At 41.7% G+C, this 20,933-nt stretch overlaps 1 protein-coding gene across 1 annotated transcript in view; it reads right to left on the reverse strand.

Annotated features, from left to right (window-relative positions):
- Positions 1 to 357: 357 nt before the first annotated feature.
- T265_12456 (hypothetical protein) overlaps positions 358 to 20,933 on the reverse strand; it is a gene marked incomplete at both ends in the record, with an annotated part of 31,484 nt that continues 10,908 nt past the window's right edge. Inside the window, 4 exons of the mRNA XM_009163872.1 lie at positions 358 to 539; positions 10,777 to 11,097; positions 13,232 to 13,413; positions 18,544 to 18,705. Coding sequence (XP_009162136.1) covers positions 358 to 539; positions 10,777 to 11,097; positions 13,232 to 13,413; positions 18,544 to 18,705 — 847 coding nt within the window. The remainder of the gene's footprint in view (positions 540 to 10,776; positions 11,098 to 13,231; positions 13,414 to 18,543; positions 18,706 to 20,933) is intronic.

Below are 20,933 nucleotides of genomic sequence, written 5' to 3' on the forward strand. Positions count from 1 at the left end.
TAAATACCTATGCCTTTTCTCTTCGTTGGTCTGTTCGCTTCATGTGCCCCCAGTGACACTCGGTTGTCACCACTGACGTGTAGTGACTTGGAACTACTGCGTCTGCTGATGGACGACTGTATCGGAGCAAATATGAGTGAACATGACATCGCTCTTCTTCAGAAAGTTCCACTCCATCGTATGCATCCCAACTAACTTCAATATTAATCCCCGTGTTCCAGAAACTCCGTGAGCGCGATACCTTGTGGAAAAGTGACTTTAAAGTATCATTAATGTATCTAATCTGTGAATGTACATTACAACGTTCATATCATAATCCAATGTTTGCTTCACAATAGAAGAACAGTTCACAAATTACGATGCCATTTTGGGATGAAAGACAAAGTAGCTTTCCGCTGGACCTCTTGTAAGCCCACGAGTTGCAGGATGAGGACTATTGTCCTCCTTGATGACCTCAATGTTGAATCGGTTGCTAACGGACTGAATAATATCAAGCAGAAGTTTGTTCGCAAATCGACCTCCAGGACAGGATCGAGCACCTGTATGAGAATGACAACACCAATTAGTGATACAAAGTAATTCATGAACTGTAGAATAAAAGCTAGAGTATACAACACCATAAGTAATGTTTACCTCTGAAAATGGGAGGAGAGGAGGCGATTATATCCAGCTTAGATATTTTGATGAATACCTTCACAAATGTGCGTCAAGACAATCTTGAAAGCTAGGACTCGTCTTATCGTAGGGAAATGATGACTGTACCTCGGATCACTGTCGATATCAATTGTCAGAAGGTGGAAGTGCCCATAGTGGTCTCTGCTGTTCGAGATTGCTCCAAAAGGCTGTACAACGGAATTAACTTTGAGGCTTATCTTGTACGATTAGCTTCGGGTTAAAAGCCATCCGACTGAAGCCTAGAATAGGTTTACCTGAGTGTTTTACATACTACATCACCGTGCGGGTTCTGATGCACTTTACCATATTTTAGGTGGACCATGTGCTGAGCGACTCACGAAACAGGGTTACTGGAAACAGAATAACCTCTTTGAAATTGCACCACTTACAATGGGGAGACGTCAAAATACAAGCTTCGTATACCTGCCAGGTGTGTTCTCGTCCAGGAATTAATCTCCATGCTTTGTATCTGCTTCACTGCATTGACACAATTACACCACACGAATGGGGCAGTCATCCTTCGAACATCAGCTGGCGGTTATTTACGTCATCGCTCTGGCTTCACAGCCTTTCAAAAGGCTGGGTCTGTCTAGTCGACTCGACGACATTTAGGTTGTTTCAGTAGGATAGTCATCCATTTATCCATAAGTCAGCTTCTAGTTTTGATTAGATGACTTGTATCAGTGGTGCATACACGTGTGACACACGTCGGCTACACTATCCGGATTCGCATCGCTCGTAGTGCACACATCCGGTGAGGGTGACAATTAATCAGCTATTTACACAGGTATTTCCATATAGAGTTAAGACCTAAAGAGATTTAAGTACCACAAACCGCGTGAAATCCACTTACAAGAACATGACTGGGCGGACAACGATATTAGAATGTATAAGAAGAGAAAATAAATCACCGCATCGAAGTCAAACTGATGACGGAAATGAAACATGTGCAACGCAGCCAAATAAGCTTGCCACACCGTGTTTCCGCTGCGATGCGCCAAAATAATGACTCAACTGCGGCCAGTATTCTTAAACAGAGGAATTGTTCATCGCCACACAATCTTTCGAACGTGGAACAAAAACACCGCCATTGTATACACCTTAGCATTCTTCAGAATGTCTACAATTTACTTAAATGGCTGTAAGTGCGAAAATTCGCCAAGTACGAAATAGCACAGCAGAAGGGCGGTTTCGTCCTTTGCGTTTTTCACGACTCAGAACAATCCACACACGAATTGTACATGTAGAAAGGATCCAGGAGTTTTACCATGTTACAAAAATTGGACGCAACTTTGACCTTGTTAGATCCCTCTATTTAATAACCGTTTGGTGTCCAGAAAAAGGAACACACTCGTATAGGACAACCTTGAAGATATTGTGATCGTGGTACGTTCGGGAGCTATACAAATCACCTACATATCACTACAATCAATCTAAACTCGAACTATTGATAATTCGTAGTGGTATCGAGTTGTATGCAAGTCGAATACCATCGTAATACAGACGTTACTGCAGTAACATAACCAAGAAATTTTCTTTTGGACATAAGTGACCTCAAAACAATTTTGTATTCGACGTGAATGGTTGAGACTTTTGGTTTTCCAGATCATGGTATCCATTGACGTCTAACGTTGATAGTCAGCTTGCAGGGGTGGTTCAAACTAGACAAGGAGTACACTTTTAAACAGAGTTTCGAAACATGTCGCACGGTGCAACAAACAGGGAACCTTTAAGGTATGCATCTCTAATCGGCCTGTTGCTAGGTTTTTATGGCACCATACAACCTGTGATATTTATCTGAAAGTTTGTTTGTGACAGTCCGGTCGATCAGCTACAGCCATTCTCGTTCGAACCAGAGATTATGGATGAGATTTAAAAAGCGCCAACAGTTATGACTGTTGATGAAGCTTTATTCATTAACTGGGCTCATTGTTGTCCGGCTCACGAGCAGCAAATAACCATGGCTGAAGTACCTTCAAGCAGCTCATAGTTGGTACTGCCGCTGTTACTATAACTTGACCACCGGAATGCAGTTATTTTGTGTAAGTATTATGTGATCAATATTGTCTACCACCTCACTGAGGGTTGAATTCAGGGGATGTACAATAGCAAAATAACACATGAAAAAAACGAATTTCCTTTTCACCACGCCACAAAATCTGCCTAATTAATACGTACAGTGTAAATTTACGTTCGCTAACATCACTATGTTTATAAATGGCTTGGCGAGTGTTCTGTGTCTCCTCCATTTTTTGGTTCCTTACGCGATTAGGCATCTGTTCTAGCGAAATACACTTAGTTACATACCAACTAAGTTTTCACGGAAGACCAGACTGAATCTCTCGTTCATGATGTTCTCATCTGAGTAAGCGTTTGTTTTCATCACACACTGGGTTCCACTGCAGTTGTATGCGTAGTTGTCTTCAGCAGCTATTGTCCAGAAGTTTCTTAGCACCAAAGTGGTTCAGTCCGTGAAGGCCACTTCAAATCGACACATCATTGCAGTCATTTGATGATCAATGACAAGAATTGATTTATATTCTGTGCCTAGTGAGTACAAAAATTAAGTACAGGAATTCCCGGGTCTCCATATTGACTACATGTAGTTCAAATCATTCTCTGGCAGTTCTGTGGAACGTAAAGACAAAAGCAACTAACCGACTTTTGTGATAAAAATCTCGCCATCTTTGGCCCAAGACCGAGGCAAGTTACTCAAAGCAAGTAGGGATTTTTTAAGTGCCCAGTTAGAAGGTGAAATATTTGTTAAGTGGTTAAAACTACCGGTACGTTCTACGCTATTTTGTCATTTTATTTCTGTAAACTCGCGCTCAGAACTGACCAGCGCCAGTCATATCAGAATGATGAGTTATGCCATTGTCCTAGTGTTTATGATTCTCTTTTTGATTGATAAATTGTTGGGAGAACAGTTTTCTGAATTCGCCAATAAGGCAAAACATCGAATAAACTAAGATTATATGCAGGCGTGAACAATCTTTGTTGATCGCCTGGCATCACCATACCCGGTGGTTTGTATGTACTGTAATACGGGCTCTATGTTATTCTGAATATCCGAATGCTTTTATTCCGGACTTTCCGTGTACACCACTATTTCAATGCAACGGATTGCCCATTCGCTTTGTATTCCACAAACGCACATAAATAGGGTGAACTGTTTTTGTCAGTGATGTGGATACGAATCAGACAAACGCCACAATCACTTATAAGTAATAAGACTTTCTTGGTAGGCCATGAAGACCCTAAAAGCTCTGACAGACTAATTAGGATTGGTTTCCTTTTGAGACATCGAACAAACCGCATTCACCAAGTACGAGCATGTCAACCTGTTCACGCATGATAATTCAGTTGGGTCTAACGACTGCTGACGTAGCATCGGAAGCGGAAGAGGATGTACACATGAGATAAACTTTAAAACGTACAAAACTTCAGTCGGTTGTTTTTAAATACTGGTGAGTCTTAACCGAAATAATTGCATCAGGTTAGGAAAAGAGCCTTTTAGCTTTTGGCTGTGATAGTGAATGTTCGACTCTGAGCAGGAACTGCAATGACTTACTTTCCTTACGCTCTTGGAAGTTAAAAGAAGCACAACCATGCCCATATCCCTACTAAGGTATCTTCCCTGAGACATAATGCAGGCACATGAGCTTCGGTTATTGGTAGAAGGTCGTCCCGGAACATCATACCGTACGTCCAAATTAAACCGCACTTTCATTCAGTGTACTCAGCTCTTAGTCAGAGACAGCTGTTTGAAAATGGTAATTCGACAACCACCCATAGCTCTCACATCCGAGAGCTGTACGACGGGACGACGATGGCAACGGGATTGTACTTGAAGGTAGTAACTTCAGTCGGCTGCATGACTGCATAACCTAGTTAGAGCTGCCCAGATTTCCCCTACAGAGTAAGTTGACTGACTCGCTTACACCAGGCAAGTAAGTCAGGTGGTTTCAAACTTCCTTATATATTATTATCGACAAGATGTCTGATAGTATTGCTTGTCAGTAGACAGGTGAGTTTGAATTCTCTACTGTTTAATGAACCCGATCCGGCTCAGACGAGGTTACGTGCCCAACTTGCGTGTGGTCTCAGCGTAACTCTCTGTTTATAATTGGATGCTGTTTCCAATGCATCGAACCAAACCTGTGACTGCAGTGAGTTTGATTCAATTTGTTGATAAGACAGCACTCTTCAGGATACGGCACTGATTCCGTCGTCAATTTGTTACGGACCAAGAAAGTTGAACGACAGCTTCCTTCCTAAATGCCTAACTCCCAGACTTTGATTCTCATCTATTAGGCTGAATTAGCTCTTCTAGTCGAATTCCACCCAAAACAAAATTCCACTTAATTAGCTTTCAACTAAAGTAGCATGGGTACAGGCTATCAGTCTACTATTATGTGAACTAAAGTGATTATTTTCACACTGGAGCTATCCAAACTACCAACTAGTCACATGATTATCCACTTCCACCTAATGGAGTATGTAGTAACAATCCCCATTTTAATCGTAATTTACTTGTTTCTGTTTGAAAGCCAATGGATGACGTTCAACATCTTGATAGCGCCTTTAATGCCGACTCTTAGCTTTAAGTTGACCTCTCAATCCCCATTTTAATCGTAATTTACTTGTCTCTGTTTGAAAGCCAATGGATGACGTTTACAATCTTGATAGCGCCTTTAGTGCCGACTCTTAGCTTTACGTTGACCTCCGCTTGCCTGATCTTATCCCCGAGATATTGATGGTTTGCGCTTAGCACCGAATTCGACTCCGTGTAAACCTTTTGGGAGACGCAAAGGTGACCAGTGCTCCATTCACCTCTGACAGGGGGATTCACCTGACATGTTAATCAACCATTGCTCTTTGGGTCCAAGAGCTACGACGCAATATGGCGAAACATAAAGGTTTGCGGATTGATGACGTTATATTTCTCACTATTCTCATGTTAACTAAAATCCTTGATGATGTCTTTGTGGTCATCTAAATTTCTAACTCGTTGATCACAGCATATGACATGCGTAAACCTGAAATAAAACATCAGTACGACGTCAGTGATTCTACCCGTATTGTTTATGACCACTATCGAGTGACTGTAGATCAACTCGAATCTTCGAACCGACGCATGCTTATCGTTCCACTTGCTACGTAGCCGGCTGGGTGTGGTTTGTCGCTTACGTATTGTCCCGATAGTTCATACACGCAATGTTCTTCCGGGAATTAAATGAACAATGACAGTGATCAGGTGGTGTGACGGTAGGTCTGATAAGTTTAATAATAAAGTGGTAAGTCATCTAAATTGTAGTCTGAGGAGGCCGAGATAATTGGGACAGTTTTAACAAAAGTAGCGGTGTAGTAGAGTGGGCAGTTACCTGAATCAAGTGCACAGAAAGTCAGGTCTCCGTCGAAATATTTTCTGAAGCCTTCCTATCAGCACCATAGTGCTAGTCATGAATGCCATTTTGTTGCTAACAGATAAGTGAAACTGTACAGAGTTTCCTTCCTCCACAGACCTGTGAGACAGCTTTTTCCTCCGTTTACTGGACGGTACTGCATGTTGGAGTAACTTCAAGAAACCCAAATCGTGTCACCTTTCTTCAAGTTCATTTTACGCTTTGATTGATTTCTTATTTTGCAAAAAGGACGTCTGTCTACGCTTTCAAAAGCTTCAGGATGGTTGTGGATGGCAGTCTTGAAATAGAAGTATCTTCCTTCAACTTAAAGCGAAATACTTCTGAAGTACCTGATTTCACGCAGCTGCCTCAGAAATTGTCCTTTACTACTTAATGTAGCTTTCTTTACTTTCAAGGTACCACAGTTTGTGAGAAGAGAGAAAAAAACCATTGGTGCGAAAGATACAACCGGTTGAACGAGCAGAAGCCCTCTGTGTGGTGAACAGTCATCACTCATCTAAAAACCAAACGAATAAATCGATACAACGCACACATCAATAAATTGATGCGAACATACGAATAATCGATACACGGACACGCATCTAACAGTCTGGATTAAGACGAGATGAGGACTCAATCACGTAAATTGTCATTGTTTGCGATCAGCCACTCAGCTTACTCAGCTAGATCAGCTGTATGGACAACGGTGGTAGATGCGTTAGTGTTGTATGATGGCTTGAGCAAGTGAGATTACATCCGTTTTCAGAAAGTCATGATAGCTTGCTGGCAAACTGTACAAATGCTGGGAACAGACGTTCAGATAAACATCGTCAAGCATTTTTATTTCCCACAAAACTGTACTGCTGTAACCAACTATCTTGCATGGGTATAAGTATAAAGTAAGTCTGAAATATCAGCTCATAAGTAACCAGTTACCACTTCCAAGAGGTGTGCTTGAGTCACTCAATGTCCATACAACTCAGTTAATTTTAACAAATCAAGTACTGTAAGCTTGTCACGGAAAAGCGGAAAAATGTCATTAAACAGGAAACAATCCTATAAAACGAGTGTTTTGGGTTCATTTGAGAATCTGAAACCGTCGTTAATCAAGATAACGGGTTTATCTGGTGTAAACTTTCAATAAATATGTGTTGATAGGTAAACATTGGAATAGCCTTAACTTTTTGTGAACTTCTTGAGCATCATCTGATGCAGGCTTGATTGCAAGCGCTAGCTGAAGCCTACCCACGTCCTCGAACCCGTGTATCTCTTTTCAAAATACTGGAGTAGGGAGATTATATCTAACTATTATATTCTGTCGGCCATTATCCCTAAGGGTTAACCTGGTTAGCAGCACCCTGTGATCCAACAATTTGAGCGGGTATTTTTTTACCGATGTCATACTGAGTGGAATCCGTAGCTGCTGGTAAGACCTGCAAGACTTCATTATGACTGACGTATTCACGGTCCACAATCTGATTTTCTGCGATCTTGATGCTACATTTTCAGATAATTCATGTACATGCTTGAGAACGTTCATTATCGATAAAAAATTTTCCACATCGCTTATTGCCAGGTCGCTACCGCACATTAATAGTTGCGTTACTGTAAACAGAAAACACTTACTGATGACAATCTTTAGATTACTTTAAACGCTTTCCGTTTAAGCAGACGTTAGAATTAACTGTTTGGAAACACTACTGTGGTAAAGCAGAAAGTGCTGTTAAATGTGCACAAAAATAGCATATCGACTCAAAGATCCTCAACATGAATTTCGCAAACTAGTTACGTCACTGCAACAGGGACAGTGCAATGGTGGGTGATATAGCGCATCAACCAAAGAAAGTCTCAGCAAAGCGGTCAATTCATGTATGGAATGAGTGCAACGTTATCCTTTTACCGAACAGTAGAATATACCCGAAATTCATCACCTCCATGGGATGGATTGCAGCCGCTTCTGACCCGCGGCACAACTAGCAACCTATTGACGGCGTCACATTGATACAATCAAGCAATACATTCCTTAGAGGACTTAAAGCACTTCTCAAGGGCGTTGCGAAACGCGTACAACGATGGAACATTTGCGACTGTCTTATTTGGAAGTAGCTGATACATGTGATTTTGTGCAAAGATTTCGAGGGTACTTGGTTTATTCCCACCGGACTGCCAGAAAAACTGATATATATTTAACGACAAACCATTAGTCCCGGAAATTTACCATTCTTCCAATAAAAAAAACTAATGGGTGTCTGTAGACCGTGTCCTGCTCTTCTCCAGAAGCGGAACCAGAACGCTTATTAAGGCTTAACGTTGCATGCACACTCACGGGTTGAATAAAGGGGCTGGCTAACAGTAACGAGTTCTCCGTTAAAACTCGGCCAATGAGACGATAAACTTTGTTTGGCCATATGCAGAAAGCTTGAGACGTACCCGATAATGTTACCTACCATGTTGGTTGAACGTCTGTGGACACACAATGTGCCCGGTCAATGAGTCCGTGAGTGTCACAAAGGAGAACTTGTTGCATTCGCAAGCAGAGCTGAATCCGGTGGTACTGAAATCAGGAGTTCTTGCGACAATGTCAGCCACCCAAGATGAGCAAGTTTTATCTGGTACTGGGTTACCAAGCAAGCTGTATACGTAGTTCTGTTGCAATGGCAACAGGACTCCGGGCTGGTTCAATACAATCACCTTTAGGACATGACCAGTTTGTGGCGAAACATGGTCTCAGTGGCAGGGTGCAGAATGACGTTCGCACAATGTTGCAGACGAACGGATTTTTTCTCTTGTGGTTCTCCAGGAAGTAATTGATAAATAAGAAGAGGGTTTACAAAAAGCTTCTCATTAGTGCAACGTCCAGCACTATGCGCTGTAAGATCAGGCAGGTCAACTAATACTTTCGCAGAGAGAGGATTTCGATAGTGGACATATTTCCTTTACTTATTTTTAATCCAAACCGGCGTAGCTTGCACTCCGATAAATTGGACAGTAGGCCTTACAATTAGATTTCGGGCCACGTGCAAGGAACACACTTGCACGTAAAATATGAGGGTAATTTGATTACTCCTACCAGTATGGTGCTGCCGCAACTGTTGGGCCCCTTATTCTTTTTGGACTGCTCATAAATAATCTGAAAGGTGAACACAAGCTCTCAGTCTGGGTATCAACGAGTTTGAACCACAATTTTTTTTGTTCCTGCATGGGCATTAAGCCGTCAAACCAAACGGTCAGTTACTTATTTGAGACATCGTATGCGTCACTTGGTGGATTTAGTGGCATGCAGTGATCAGACGTTTCGCCTGATGTAGTCTCCACTATGATCTTCCAGATAATCGGCAATTTGACAACTCCAGTGAAACAAACGCATGTTGAATCTTTATAGTCAATTAATCCTTGGGCTTTGGTAGCGCAAGTAGCCTTATGAGCCTACCATGCTGCTCACGACCAGGCCCAGCAAACAAAAAGAACATAAAAAGGGAAAAGGTACGGACTACCTACTGTGGCGTTCAAACAGTGATTTTTCGGCTAAGAATGTCTTTCTAAAGAGACGTAGAAAAACTACTCATATATTTACTGAGCACCAAGAAAGTCAACATTGCTTTTGGATGATGAAAACAGATGATAACGAAAAGTCATAATTACAATAAAGCCAAGTGTCCCAGCAAACCAACTCAGTTATTCCGAAAGTGCTTTTCCATTCAGACGTCGTATAAGGCGCTATTACACCGCTGGTACACTTGTTGAAAAACAAACTCTTTCCATAATCCTTGAGAACTGACTAACGCTGAAAAAATCAGTCAATTTCGCACTTTCACTCGTGAGCGGGAGACTCATTCGATACTCCAATGTTTGTGATTTTCTTCAACCGAACATATCGTCCAACATGGTCCAACATTCACGATATCAAAACAATTTTATTTCACAAGAGGTATTTCTTAAAACGTCTTTGTCGACTGATATCGCACCACCATTTTTCTTGTGCCTGCTCAGTCACGTGATATGGAAGACAGGCATTTTGAGGGATATACCATTTGTTGGCTGACTAGTGAAAAATCATTCTGAGAAGTCATTCTGGGTGGGATTTCGTAAGCACTCCTCAGTGTGTTAAATCACCCACCAAGCAATAAGACAAATGATTCCGTGAGACACTGATTGCTAGAGGGGGCTATTCTGATCCCAATTTTTAATTTCTTGAATTGCTACTTTAGAGGTCCGATTGAATATACTCCACTGTTTCCCTGCATTTAAAGTAGCCAGGGGACACATGTGAAACCTACAGATAGCGCGTTAGTTTCACCTTTTAACGTAAAGAACATTTGGCGGCTTTTGGACTAGAGGCCTACCGGTCGTGTTCGGTCGCCATGCATGGTCATATTACCTGACCATCCACACCGATGGTCAGTGATATATGGTCTGCAGACGGATGACTACACGCTAAGTTTGTCGGCGGAACCGTGAAAATGTCTTTCCGTCGCTGCGAGGTCAACGTATGTATGGACCAGTTACTCATATCCTGTGAGGTTGATAAGAACTGCCAACTTACCTCTATGTGTCTCAGGTTGATTTGTTTCGGCATTTCAAGCAGTCTAACTATAAAACCCCAGGCTTAGATGAAACGATACCCCATCCTAACCGGTCTCTTGTGAATACGCATAGATTTTAGTGACCGTAGCGCACAAAATGCTAATCAGCTCACCCAGAGAAAAAGGTATTGGTGGTGTCATGTTCCCAGCGGTTGAACGTTGTTGCTGGTGTACTGCATACAAGTTGAAAATGAGCATAGACCGTCTTGGAATATGGAAACCAGCCACCGTCATTGCCTCTTGGGCAATGTGGGGTAAGCCGAAGGGCACAACGCTAGCATATCGATGTATCGCGTCCATATTTTTCGTGTTCACGCTGTCGCTGAACTGTTCGGGGTGAGCTGCCAGGTAAGTGAACGCCCAAGTGAGTGTGAGAGAACTTGTATCGCTCCCTGCTGCCATTAGTTCGAAAGCCAAACGATGCAGTTCTGTTGCTAAAGTGGGGAATAGAAAAGATTTAGAAGAAGGGTCTTGAAAACTGAACAACGGAGATTCAGCCGCTTCTGACTGAATCACTGTCCTACAAACTTGTGGCTTGAAGAGAATCCCAAGGGATGGTATTTTTGCAAGAAAGCTTTCTAAAGAAGCAGGTATTGGGAACTGGATTGTTATGAACTGACAACACGTAAGTAGTGGCGTCTAACAAGCAGGTTTTTCGGAAGTTTGGAGAAAGAGTAAAGTTCAAGAATCTATATTGCGTGGATTAAGTCCAACTCAAAGTCCACCGCCGTTTACTGTGCATATGTTTTCTAACAGAATATTTTATTATGCCGTAGATCTGGTGCTGCAATCGTACAATGTCTGCCAGAACGAAATTGGATCCCAGAAAACAGCAGACTGTCCATTCAGTCACATTATAATGTTACCAAGTTTTACTAAATCTACAGGCCATCAAACCATTAGTGGACGATATGGTCGGCGTTATCCGGTCTTCTAGGCTAGGTGGCGCAAAGAAGGATATCTGAAAACCAGCTAACAGAAAGAAAAATAAAAAACAAGACACTTAGTGGGGATGCGGATGTTTGTTGCTAGACAGACGTCGAAAGCCTGGACCGAGAGCGGGAAGAATTATAAACGAGACAGAATGAGTTTAACCTCAAACGGATACTTATAACCGGGCGAAGCTAAGTATGAAATAGTAGTAGCAAAAAAGCTCTAAGAAACCAAATACTAAGAAATTGCACTTGTAATAATTTTGGTAAATCACGTCACCGGCCGATATTAATTGACTGCCGTGAAATGCTCTTTGATCGTTCGCGAAATCAGCTGGCAGTTTTAATGGATGCATTGCTAACACGTAGGTAGTCTACTAGTTTTCGGAAGAAGTCAACCTCTCTTGCAAGAGTCAGAGTATCACATCTTAAATTTTGTCGTTCGTCAAAACCTATCACGGATGGCGAGTGCATCCAAGAATTCAGGCAGCACAGGGCAGGATTCCTACTCGTATCATATCCATCCCAAGTAACTCGAATTACTTGGATCCGTTTGGGCTTTGCATACTTGACGTCCAGTCGATCGCTGATCGACATGGCATGTCAACGAGCTGTCTTAACTTTTGATCACTGCAGAGGGCAGCGATGAATAAATATGCATTTATGCCTGTCTAGAGGATTGTGATGGTGAACAAATCACACATCTTGAGATATTGACGGTTTGTTTGAATGAGGGATATCGCTCAGACACTGCGAGCAAACGACGCACGAACGGACAGTGGACGGGTGAAGGTGAAACGGGTTGTTAACTGATAGGAAAGCGCTTCCAGTCGTGTTGACGAGTCAGCCGTGGATAACAGAAGTTTATGAGAGAGATTTATATCAAATCATTGAGTGTGAATGTGTAAATCGAAGACAACTGTACTGCCAAACAGAATTTGTTTCCAGTATCACCTGATGAGAAAGAAGCTGAAATGTCTGGTAATAAGTGAGCATTGGTTGGAGGACAGATTAATACTCATTTGTGAAGAGTAAACGGATTCTAGTGACATTATTTGACTACTGCTGGTTGGGTGCAGTTCGTAGGATACATGGTCTGGCAGTGTCCTTGTTTTCAGTAAGCATCCAATAAGCTGAATAATTTGAGGTACCTTGTGGTCCACGGCCCCCTGTTCCCTTCCTAGTTCAAATAGGCCCACCCACAAGCACGATCTCGAAAGTCGAAAGTACCGGTCGACCAAGTTCACCTGGCCGTTGACAGTTCGTATCACTTGCTGGTCTGTCGCCTTTAACGCATCATTTGCTCGTTAGTTTATTGCTCACCCATAACGAAAATCTCAGTGAGTGTGAGTAACCCCACCCAACTAACAAAACCACTGACACTATTTCACGATATGTAGTTTGCCCACCAGGGTTATCAGCAAGACGAGGCTACGTTTGTACTCATGCATTGGCTACCGAATACACAGACAGCCGGCATCGGTTGTGAATAACAGCAATGCATATGAAAAGCCCAGGTAAGGACGGGACCGTCTCACAGTGTCCATATTTGAAGACATTCTATCAAGTCTCAAAAAGACTATAGGGAAACAAAATGCTTCTAAGGAAAAGTGCTCTATCACACCATAGAACTCACGTGTTAGCTTCAACTTATCATCCTCAGTAAATCGATACAATAGTGATTCCGGTTTGAGTCCGGCCTCCATGGATTTTGTGATCTCTTGTTGCATTGTACAATGAATAATCTTGTAGCGCTCTGTCAGTTTGTCCACTTTGAAGAATCGTTGAATATATGGGAAATATTTAAAAGTTGGCAATCTATTGGAGATTGACGAAAAATCTTCTGTTAGCAAGTATAATGCTACCAGACGCTGTGATAATGAAATGTTTTGAAACCTAGTACAACGGTTGTTTACTTAGGCGAGTCTCATGGTTGACCGGGATAAACAGATTCCAGTTTTAGAGGACATTTGTGGAACTCCAAAAAGTTGTTCTGTTGAGCGAGGTGTTTCATTTAAGCGTAAATGTGACCTCCGTAACCATAAATCAATCTATGAAACTTAGTCACTTGTCACTGGATAGTTACTTGTTTATTTGGTCATTCCTTAGTTTGTGTTCCTTACTTCAATTGGTTTACATGCATTTCACCCTCAAAAACGGGTTTCTCCTACCCTGGGCGCTGAGCTGCATCCATATATGTGGACCTGTGCTAGCATACCTCAAACATTTCTGTGCTGGTGGGTGTCAATGAAAGATATCGCTATACGACAAACCTTTTTTTTCGCTGACCGGAACACATTGTCAATTCCTCGGCGAGCAACGACGAAACCGAATACGGATAACCTAGATTACTCGCTACATAAATTACTTAAAAATAAAGTTCAACAGGACTCTCTTGCATTTACCCTAAAATCGAGGAGAGTGAACAAAAGCGCAGCTCAGTCTTGAGTAACTCTCACTTTCAGGTCTCATCTGCAAGGAGCAACCGGTAGACTTAGGTCAGCTTGCGGTTGTCCTCTTTATTCTGTGATTCTATCTCCTGAATCTAGTGTCATATTCAGCTGAACAGCAGTTTGTGGTGCAATCGGTCCTGTGGGCGAATGAGTTGACCAAAGGAATCCTATACTTTTATGATCGTAATACACCACTCATGAGGATGATGAAAACGTCGATAACCCATGACCGGTTTCGCCCTGTAGGGGCTCATCAGGTAGACGTGGTCAGCGATTTCCTGTCAACCTTGCACTTGAACTCAAACTGCACAAAATTAGCGATGTACACTCACTTGCATAGCAGTTTGGTTTTGACGGAAGACCTACCTGAGCACATACCTGACACACCTGAACCTTTCGTCTGTGATGTTTTTCAGCATTCTTATGAGTAGTGAATTACGTCTATGTATGTATCGCGACATCTCGAATATCGTACTAACTGAAACACGAGTGGTCTGGTGCAGAGAATCCAGTTGTTTAAAAATATCATAAACGAGAGAATCATCTGGTTTCCAAACGAGTCACCCGTCAAAACCAAATTAGTAAGCAAATGAGTGTATTTCGCTAAAGTGGACACCATCCACTGAAGCTTATCACAAGTCGTAATCAAACGGTTGCCCACTGTTACAAAGCCAGGCACAAAAGCTCGCCGAGAAAGCCTGGGACTTTTAAGACTGAAAATCACAACCAAATTTCCATTAGCTTTGATCCACTAAAACACACATGTCCTGCGAAATGCTGCTTGTGGAACCTTTCATTATGTAGGTGATAACATCGGGACATTCACTTGAGCGCCATTGCTAAAGACAGAGTTCTTTCCGTTTGAGATTCTCTACTTTATACCTGGTACTTGAACGATCACAACACACAATTTGGAGAACACTGGTAATAAGTCAGGTGGAAACTTTTCCGCCTCATCCAGAGAAGAGAGCAAATGGCCCTCGAGCCTCAAATGCCTCAATCGCATTTGACGACAGACTGACTCCTATTGATAGTATCCGTGTGTTTTGTGCTGCAGTAACCAATACTGACTGACATTCAATTAGTTCCTTGTAACTATAGTTTATAAATGCATATGTACACGCAATTGCACTAGTGCATGCACACACGTGCTCCACAAGCGGCTTCAAATTAAGCACACAATCACGTCTGGATTTCTGGGCGTGATTTGAGCCCGATAAGTTGTAAACATGCTATCCAGACGTCGGTTACAGAAGCGTGAAAATACGCGTTAGATTCTACTGAATATGCATGTCGCAGCGCAGCCCCCTATACTACAGACCAATTGGACACGGGCGAGAGAGACAGGGAGAGTTGTCTTTACTTCTTCACTCCTGAAAAACATGTGAATTACTTATCAGGACAGAGGCCAGGATCCAATTTGAAAGCACTCATGCTGATGAAGACCGGATATAGAAACTGGTCGCGCAGTGTCCTAGAAAAAAATCAGGCCTGATTTTCAATGATAGCTGATATTCACCTTCTTAACCAGTTACACGGAGTCATGTCCTTTGGCAAACTTGGACGGTGTGTTCATGTGCCGCTGATACGATGTCAACGTATGAATTCCCCATGCAAAAGAAATCAAGTTGTAGAATACTCGAGACACATGACCAATACATAAAAATCACCGGAGCCACTGAAGCAATTTTTCAAATGTTACAATGTTCGAAAAGCGGAATCCCTACCCTGTCTACCCTGAGATTCATATTTTGATATCTGAAACGTTACCACGTACCCATTGGACATGTTTCTCCGTCCAATTCACCAATACGGACTTTTCTCATACGGGCTTATTCTGAGGCCCTGATAGCTCCGGCCTTCAGACTACGGTGCCGTATACGAAAAATTCAGGCTAAGTTGTTTTTGGTCTCAGAACCATATAGATCATCATACGAATGAAACGAGTGAACAGCAAACAATAATCAACTCCCATATATGAATTTACCAGACGGGTATTCTTGGTTGTTGAAATACAGTGCTTATGTGGTTGGTCATTGTTTCCTCTTAATATCTCTTCTTTAAGTGACTAAGAACCCAGTGCGAACCTTGTCGACAGATAGGTGAGGGTTTGTGCAATATTCGTTCATTTGTTTTGTGGTGTCTCATTTCCTAATGTTCATTACTATTTTCAGCCATCTCCAGAGTCAACCCCGCAATCGTTTGCATCCGTCAAGCAGGCTATCTCTCTAGCAATCGATAAAGAAATAGAAGTTGACAGGACAATCCACACATTGCTTATGGTTGCTGGGGCAAAGAAGGAATCATAGGTAGGTGTCTTGCGCTTACGACTGCCCCCACTTGTCGAAGGACAGACGGAAGGCTTTGGGTCCTCTACCAATAACCGATTTGAAACCTTGAATCGAGGTTTTATCATGGGAGAAAAGTTCAGAAGCACGCTTAAAAGTACAAATTTCAGTGTCCTTCATGCCTGTTTCAAAGTTAGGAACTTTGTACAGCTGGCTAAAAATTAGTACTGCATGCAAAACGTCTCCCCATATCTACCGAATCTCCTTGTAGAAAACGACTTTTGAATATAACATATAGTTATATATATATATATATATATAGTTATATAGTTACATACGACAAAACGGGTACTATACATCAGTACACACGATGGTGTAAATCTGTGTGCAAGTAATGAGTTAACGTTTGTCAGGCTGTACAGAAAAAACAGGCAGTGTTTCGGTCTCCAGCGTTGCACGAGTCTCTTTTTAACTTGTTAGAGTTGTGACAACTCATGCATCCCAAACGACGGAGTGCTGGTAAGACTGGTGGCTATAAAGCAGCCCGACAGATCTGACTCACACGGGCAATACGGAAGAGCTGTCGCATCGTGAATAAAACGAATTATGCAAAAATGAAGAAAAATATGCTGTCATTGGCGAAAAATATTGATTTGTTACAATGTTGATGGAAAACAACGCTCCCTCACATGAGATCCTGCGGTTGTTCTTTTTATTCAGTGATTGTAGCTCCTGCAGCTGCTGTCATGCTCAGCTGTACAACGGTTTGTTGTGCAATTGCTTATAGGTGCGAGAATGATGATAACCGAAAAGAATCCCATACTTTGTTTCAGTGAAAATCATCCTTGACAGAATCGGCAAGTTCCAAATTTTCTGGGTCACTGTTCTTTCCCAAACAAACTTCTGGCTAAATCGCTATCTTCACAAGGCTCCTGGGTATTACTGTTAATCCTACCACAGTGGAAGAAAAGCATGCGTTCCGGTTCCTTTGTAAAATGTACCACCATCTCCCTGTACATTTGTTAAACTTTAAACCTCACGAAGCGGTGTGACTGACTTGTTTATTCCTCTGGGAGTAGACATTAACGTGCTGTAGTGTGCACGGAATTGTTGGAGTTTCCTTCTTTGTTACACTAATTTCAAGGTTGTTGAAAGCACTTTGGTAGCCTACTATTTGTTTTGTCCTTCTTGAAGCCTATCGGGTAGGCATGTACTCAAGGTTCTAGCAACCTTTGGTTTTAAGTGCTTACTACATTGTGCGCAACAGGAAAAACAAACTGTTGCGAATTAACTTGCTCCTAGCGGGAGACTCAAATGGATCCAAGCAGAATCACTCGGCTGAGATTCACGTCGGCAATCTGGAAATAAGTTGGGTCGAGGTAATTTTTTACAAGTTACCAAAAGAAATAGAAATCACCGTTTAACCGTTCCACCAGCTTTCCAGATGAAACAATAAGATGAGATAAACTACACAAAGTAAACTAAAAATGCCTTTAGAGAATGATGCACTCTTCTCATATTTTCAGACAGCATTGGCTAGGCACAGATAAATCACACACGTGTCTAGTAGGAACTAAAACATGCAGTGGCCTGGCGAGACCATATCAAAATCATATAATTGCAATCATATGATTAGATGATGGGTTAAAGAGTTGAAATATTATTCAAAGAGAGTCAACCAGTAACATATTTCAAAATTTTAGTTTCCCGAGTTCCATAACCTAGCACAAAGATTAGCGAATGGACATGATATCTAGGTCTATCTGTGTCCACTTCCCAACCAACCGATCAACAACCCAGACAGATTTGTGGAATCCATAATAACTCACGCGTCTGTCTTACTGTTATGCTCTATGGTGATGCCACAAGTGAACTATAGTACTAAACGTCTACACGAATTATGCATGGTGTCAAGTAGGCTACCCCACCAGTCCTAAAAGAGGGTTCTTGTTTTAGAAACTACTATTCACCTTGTTTACTGTACTTTACTGTACAAAGCGATGAAAGGACATAGAGGACAACTTGTCTCAATAGTCCAGTCGGTTGTTCAATTTTATCCAATGTTTCCGAACCAAATGTGCTAATTTGTTACCACTTTAGGAAAAAATGTCGCTTATTATATCATTGTCGACGGGGTGATTGACTGATGATAGTCTAGCTCATACTACAGTCACTGTTCGGTAGAGATTACTGAATTGTCGACTCACATGCATTTGGGAAGTAACTGACTAGCCTGGAACATTGTATTTTCCATATTATTGCAGCTTATCTGTTGGAGTATGTGTTCGATTTCTCCGTTCTCCATTTCGCATACCGTACCAAACACTACTCTCCACATAATCTTCCAGATGGTGCGGCGAATAATCGGCCTGTAAATGAGGAGAAAATGTGTATTGAGTTAGCTGTTCTAATCGGTCAAAAAATGTATGTGTATAATATTTCCCTTTATCCATTTGTTCCACATTTCGAGCTTACTGTTGGCCAGAGTTTCCAAGAAATTGGTCAAGTAATCTACGTAACTATTATACTGGCTGTCAGTGGGAAAGCACTCCAATAGAAAATTGAATAATTGCTCAACTGTAACAGGCCCCCGGTGCATAGCTGTCTGCCAATCGAAAGAAGCTCAAGGGCTGAGTTGTTTCCCAAGCCTAAATAGAAGCAGTCAAGGTGCCGAGGTTGGGACCTTTCGGTCAATCGGTCGGTGCCTTAACCACCGAAGCCTTCTGGAGCTCAAGCAACGTAGGACTGAGCCGTCCAGATGCAGCAGACCTGAGCATGCAAGATGTTTTTACTAGACAGGGTCTTTCTGGAATACAATTTATTTTTCATCTTGATCGGTGTAATGGTTTGAGTTTTTGCGTTTTTTGTAGGTTTGAGACAGACCTAGACAGAGGATAGTTTTGTGTTAATCTTATACTACGGTACTTTTACCTTCTGGAATAGTTCCAGCTAATACAAGCACCCTATTTTACCAAATATAGTCTATAGATAAATTTGCTCCATCATGACATAACTACACATATGAAATTTAAAAAACCACCATTACTTTCACCCTCTTCTAGGCTCATCAGGTAAGCGTCACCCCCGAGTTCCATCAATCACATTTTCTAATCGAATGACGTCCCTTACGCAGGTGGAGTTACACACGCATTTTGAAATTAACCCGGTAGACTCATATAGTTATTTGAGTCCCTTTATCCTAATATGCCTTACCAAGAATGTCTAATGTATACCATAAAACTATATTAAAGATATTAATGTGGTATCCTCCAAGAGAAATACTTGAGTTTTATTCTAACAGAACTATGAAACGGCGTTTTTCGAAGCGCATTCAGTTGAAAGTTATGCTAAACGAGACCTTCAGGTGATAGTCATCCAGGTCTATGATTAACCTCGAGTTAATCTATAAATAGTGAGATAAATTTCTACTTTTATTAAGTGTGTGCATGACATTGATGTCTATGTACATTCATTAACATTTCAGAGCAACCATAGTTCAGTCTGAGAATCATAGACTGCTGCATCTTTGTCTCTGAATGAGATAGTATGTGTATTGTGTTCTCGATCGGGTTGATATCAAGAGAGTAGGGTGGAAAATCCTTACACGGTAGAACAGGAGCTTATTTCCGGTGAGGCGAAATATATAAAACAAGGCTCTCTGGTTAAAATGTTCCAACTTACTGCACTCTGATGGTTTTACAAGGTAATATTAACTGTACGCATGCTTACATCAAGAGACCGCGCATTGCACGAGTGGACAAGAGCAGAATGATTCACGCCTCTTGTTATCTGGAGCAAGATTCTGGTGTGTGATATCAAGCTAGTTGACATATAGTAGTAGGCTCAGTGTACAGTATCAAATAGACTGCGACATCAAAGAAGAGCTGGTGGCTGCCACGAGACGGGAAGCGTCCGTTGAACTTCATCCAGACGCTCAATAAAAGTAGAACAGCCCGATTAAGTAACGGAACAAGGAACTGAAAATTCGTCCAAAGGAGCTGTACCTTGGTTGGAAGGTACTTTTGTTGTACTATCCAAATGTCACTTCCCACGAAATAACCCCTGCATATTTCACATTTTTCTTTCAGTTGTGCCTCCATCTTCTAGCGAAAATAGTCCCTTTCCGCACACTGGTGGCAGGTTTACTGAAAACATTCACGTCTTCATATGAAACCGAATATGGGCTACGAATACACGTATCGATCGAACATGCTTTTTCCAGTGATCGATTTTTTATGTTGTATTGATTACTTCGGTTCAGTGTCCCAGTGTCCCTCTGGTCATTTTTTTACACTCGCACAATACATTCAAATTTTCATGAATTCTTCGTCACCTGATCATAGGTAGAACGAACAATAAGTTTATGAGGTAAACACGAGTTTTAAAAACACTGTATTATTCATATCGGGTTAAAGCATAAAGCGCATTTGGCCCCAAAATTTAAATAAATAAAGTTTTACCGGATTCGTTCGTTATCCTGGGTTCCGAGGAACGCCACCAAGTCTGATGTTTGCTCTGGTCTATTCCGAACCCGTTAGACTTGGAATGTTCATATTTTTAGGATGTCTCGCACACGGTAAATGTCCACTGAATGATT

Source organism: Opisthorchis viverrini (genome assembly GCF_000715545.1).
Source record: "Opisthorchis viverrini unplaced genomic scaffold opera_v5_1, whole genome shotgun sequence".
In the NCBI taxonomy this organism is placed as follows: domain Eukaryota; kingdom Metazoa; phylum Platyhelminthes; class Trematoda; order Opisthorchiida; family Opisthorchiidae; genus Opisthorchis; species Opisthorchis viverrini.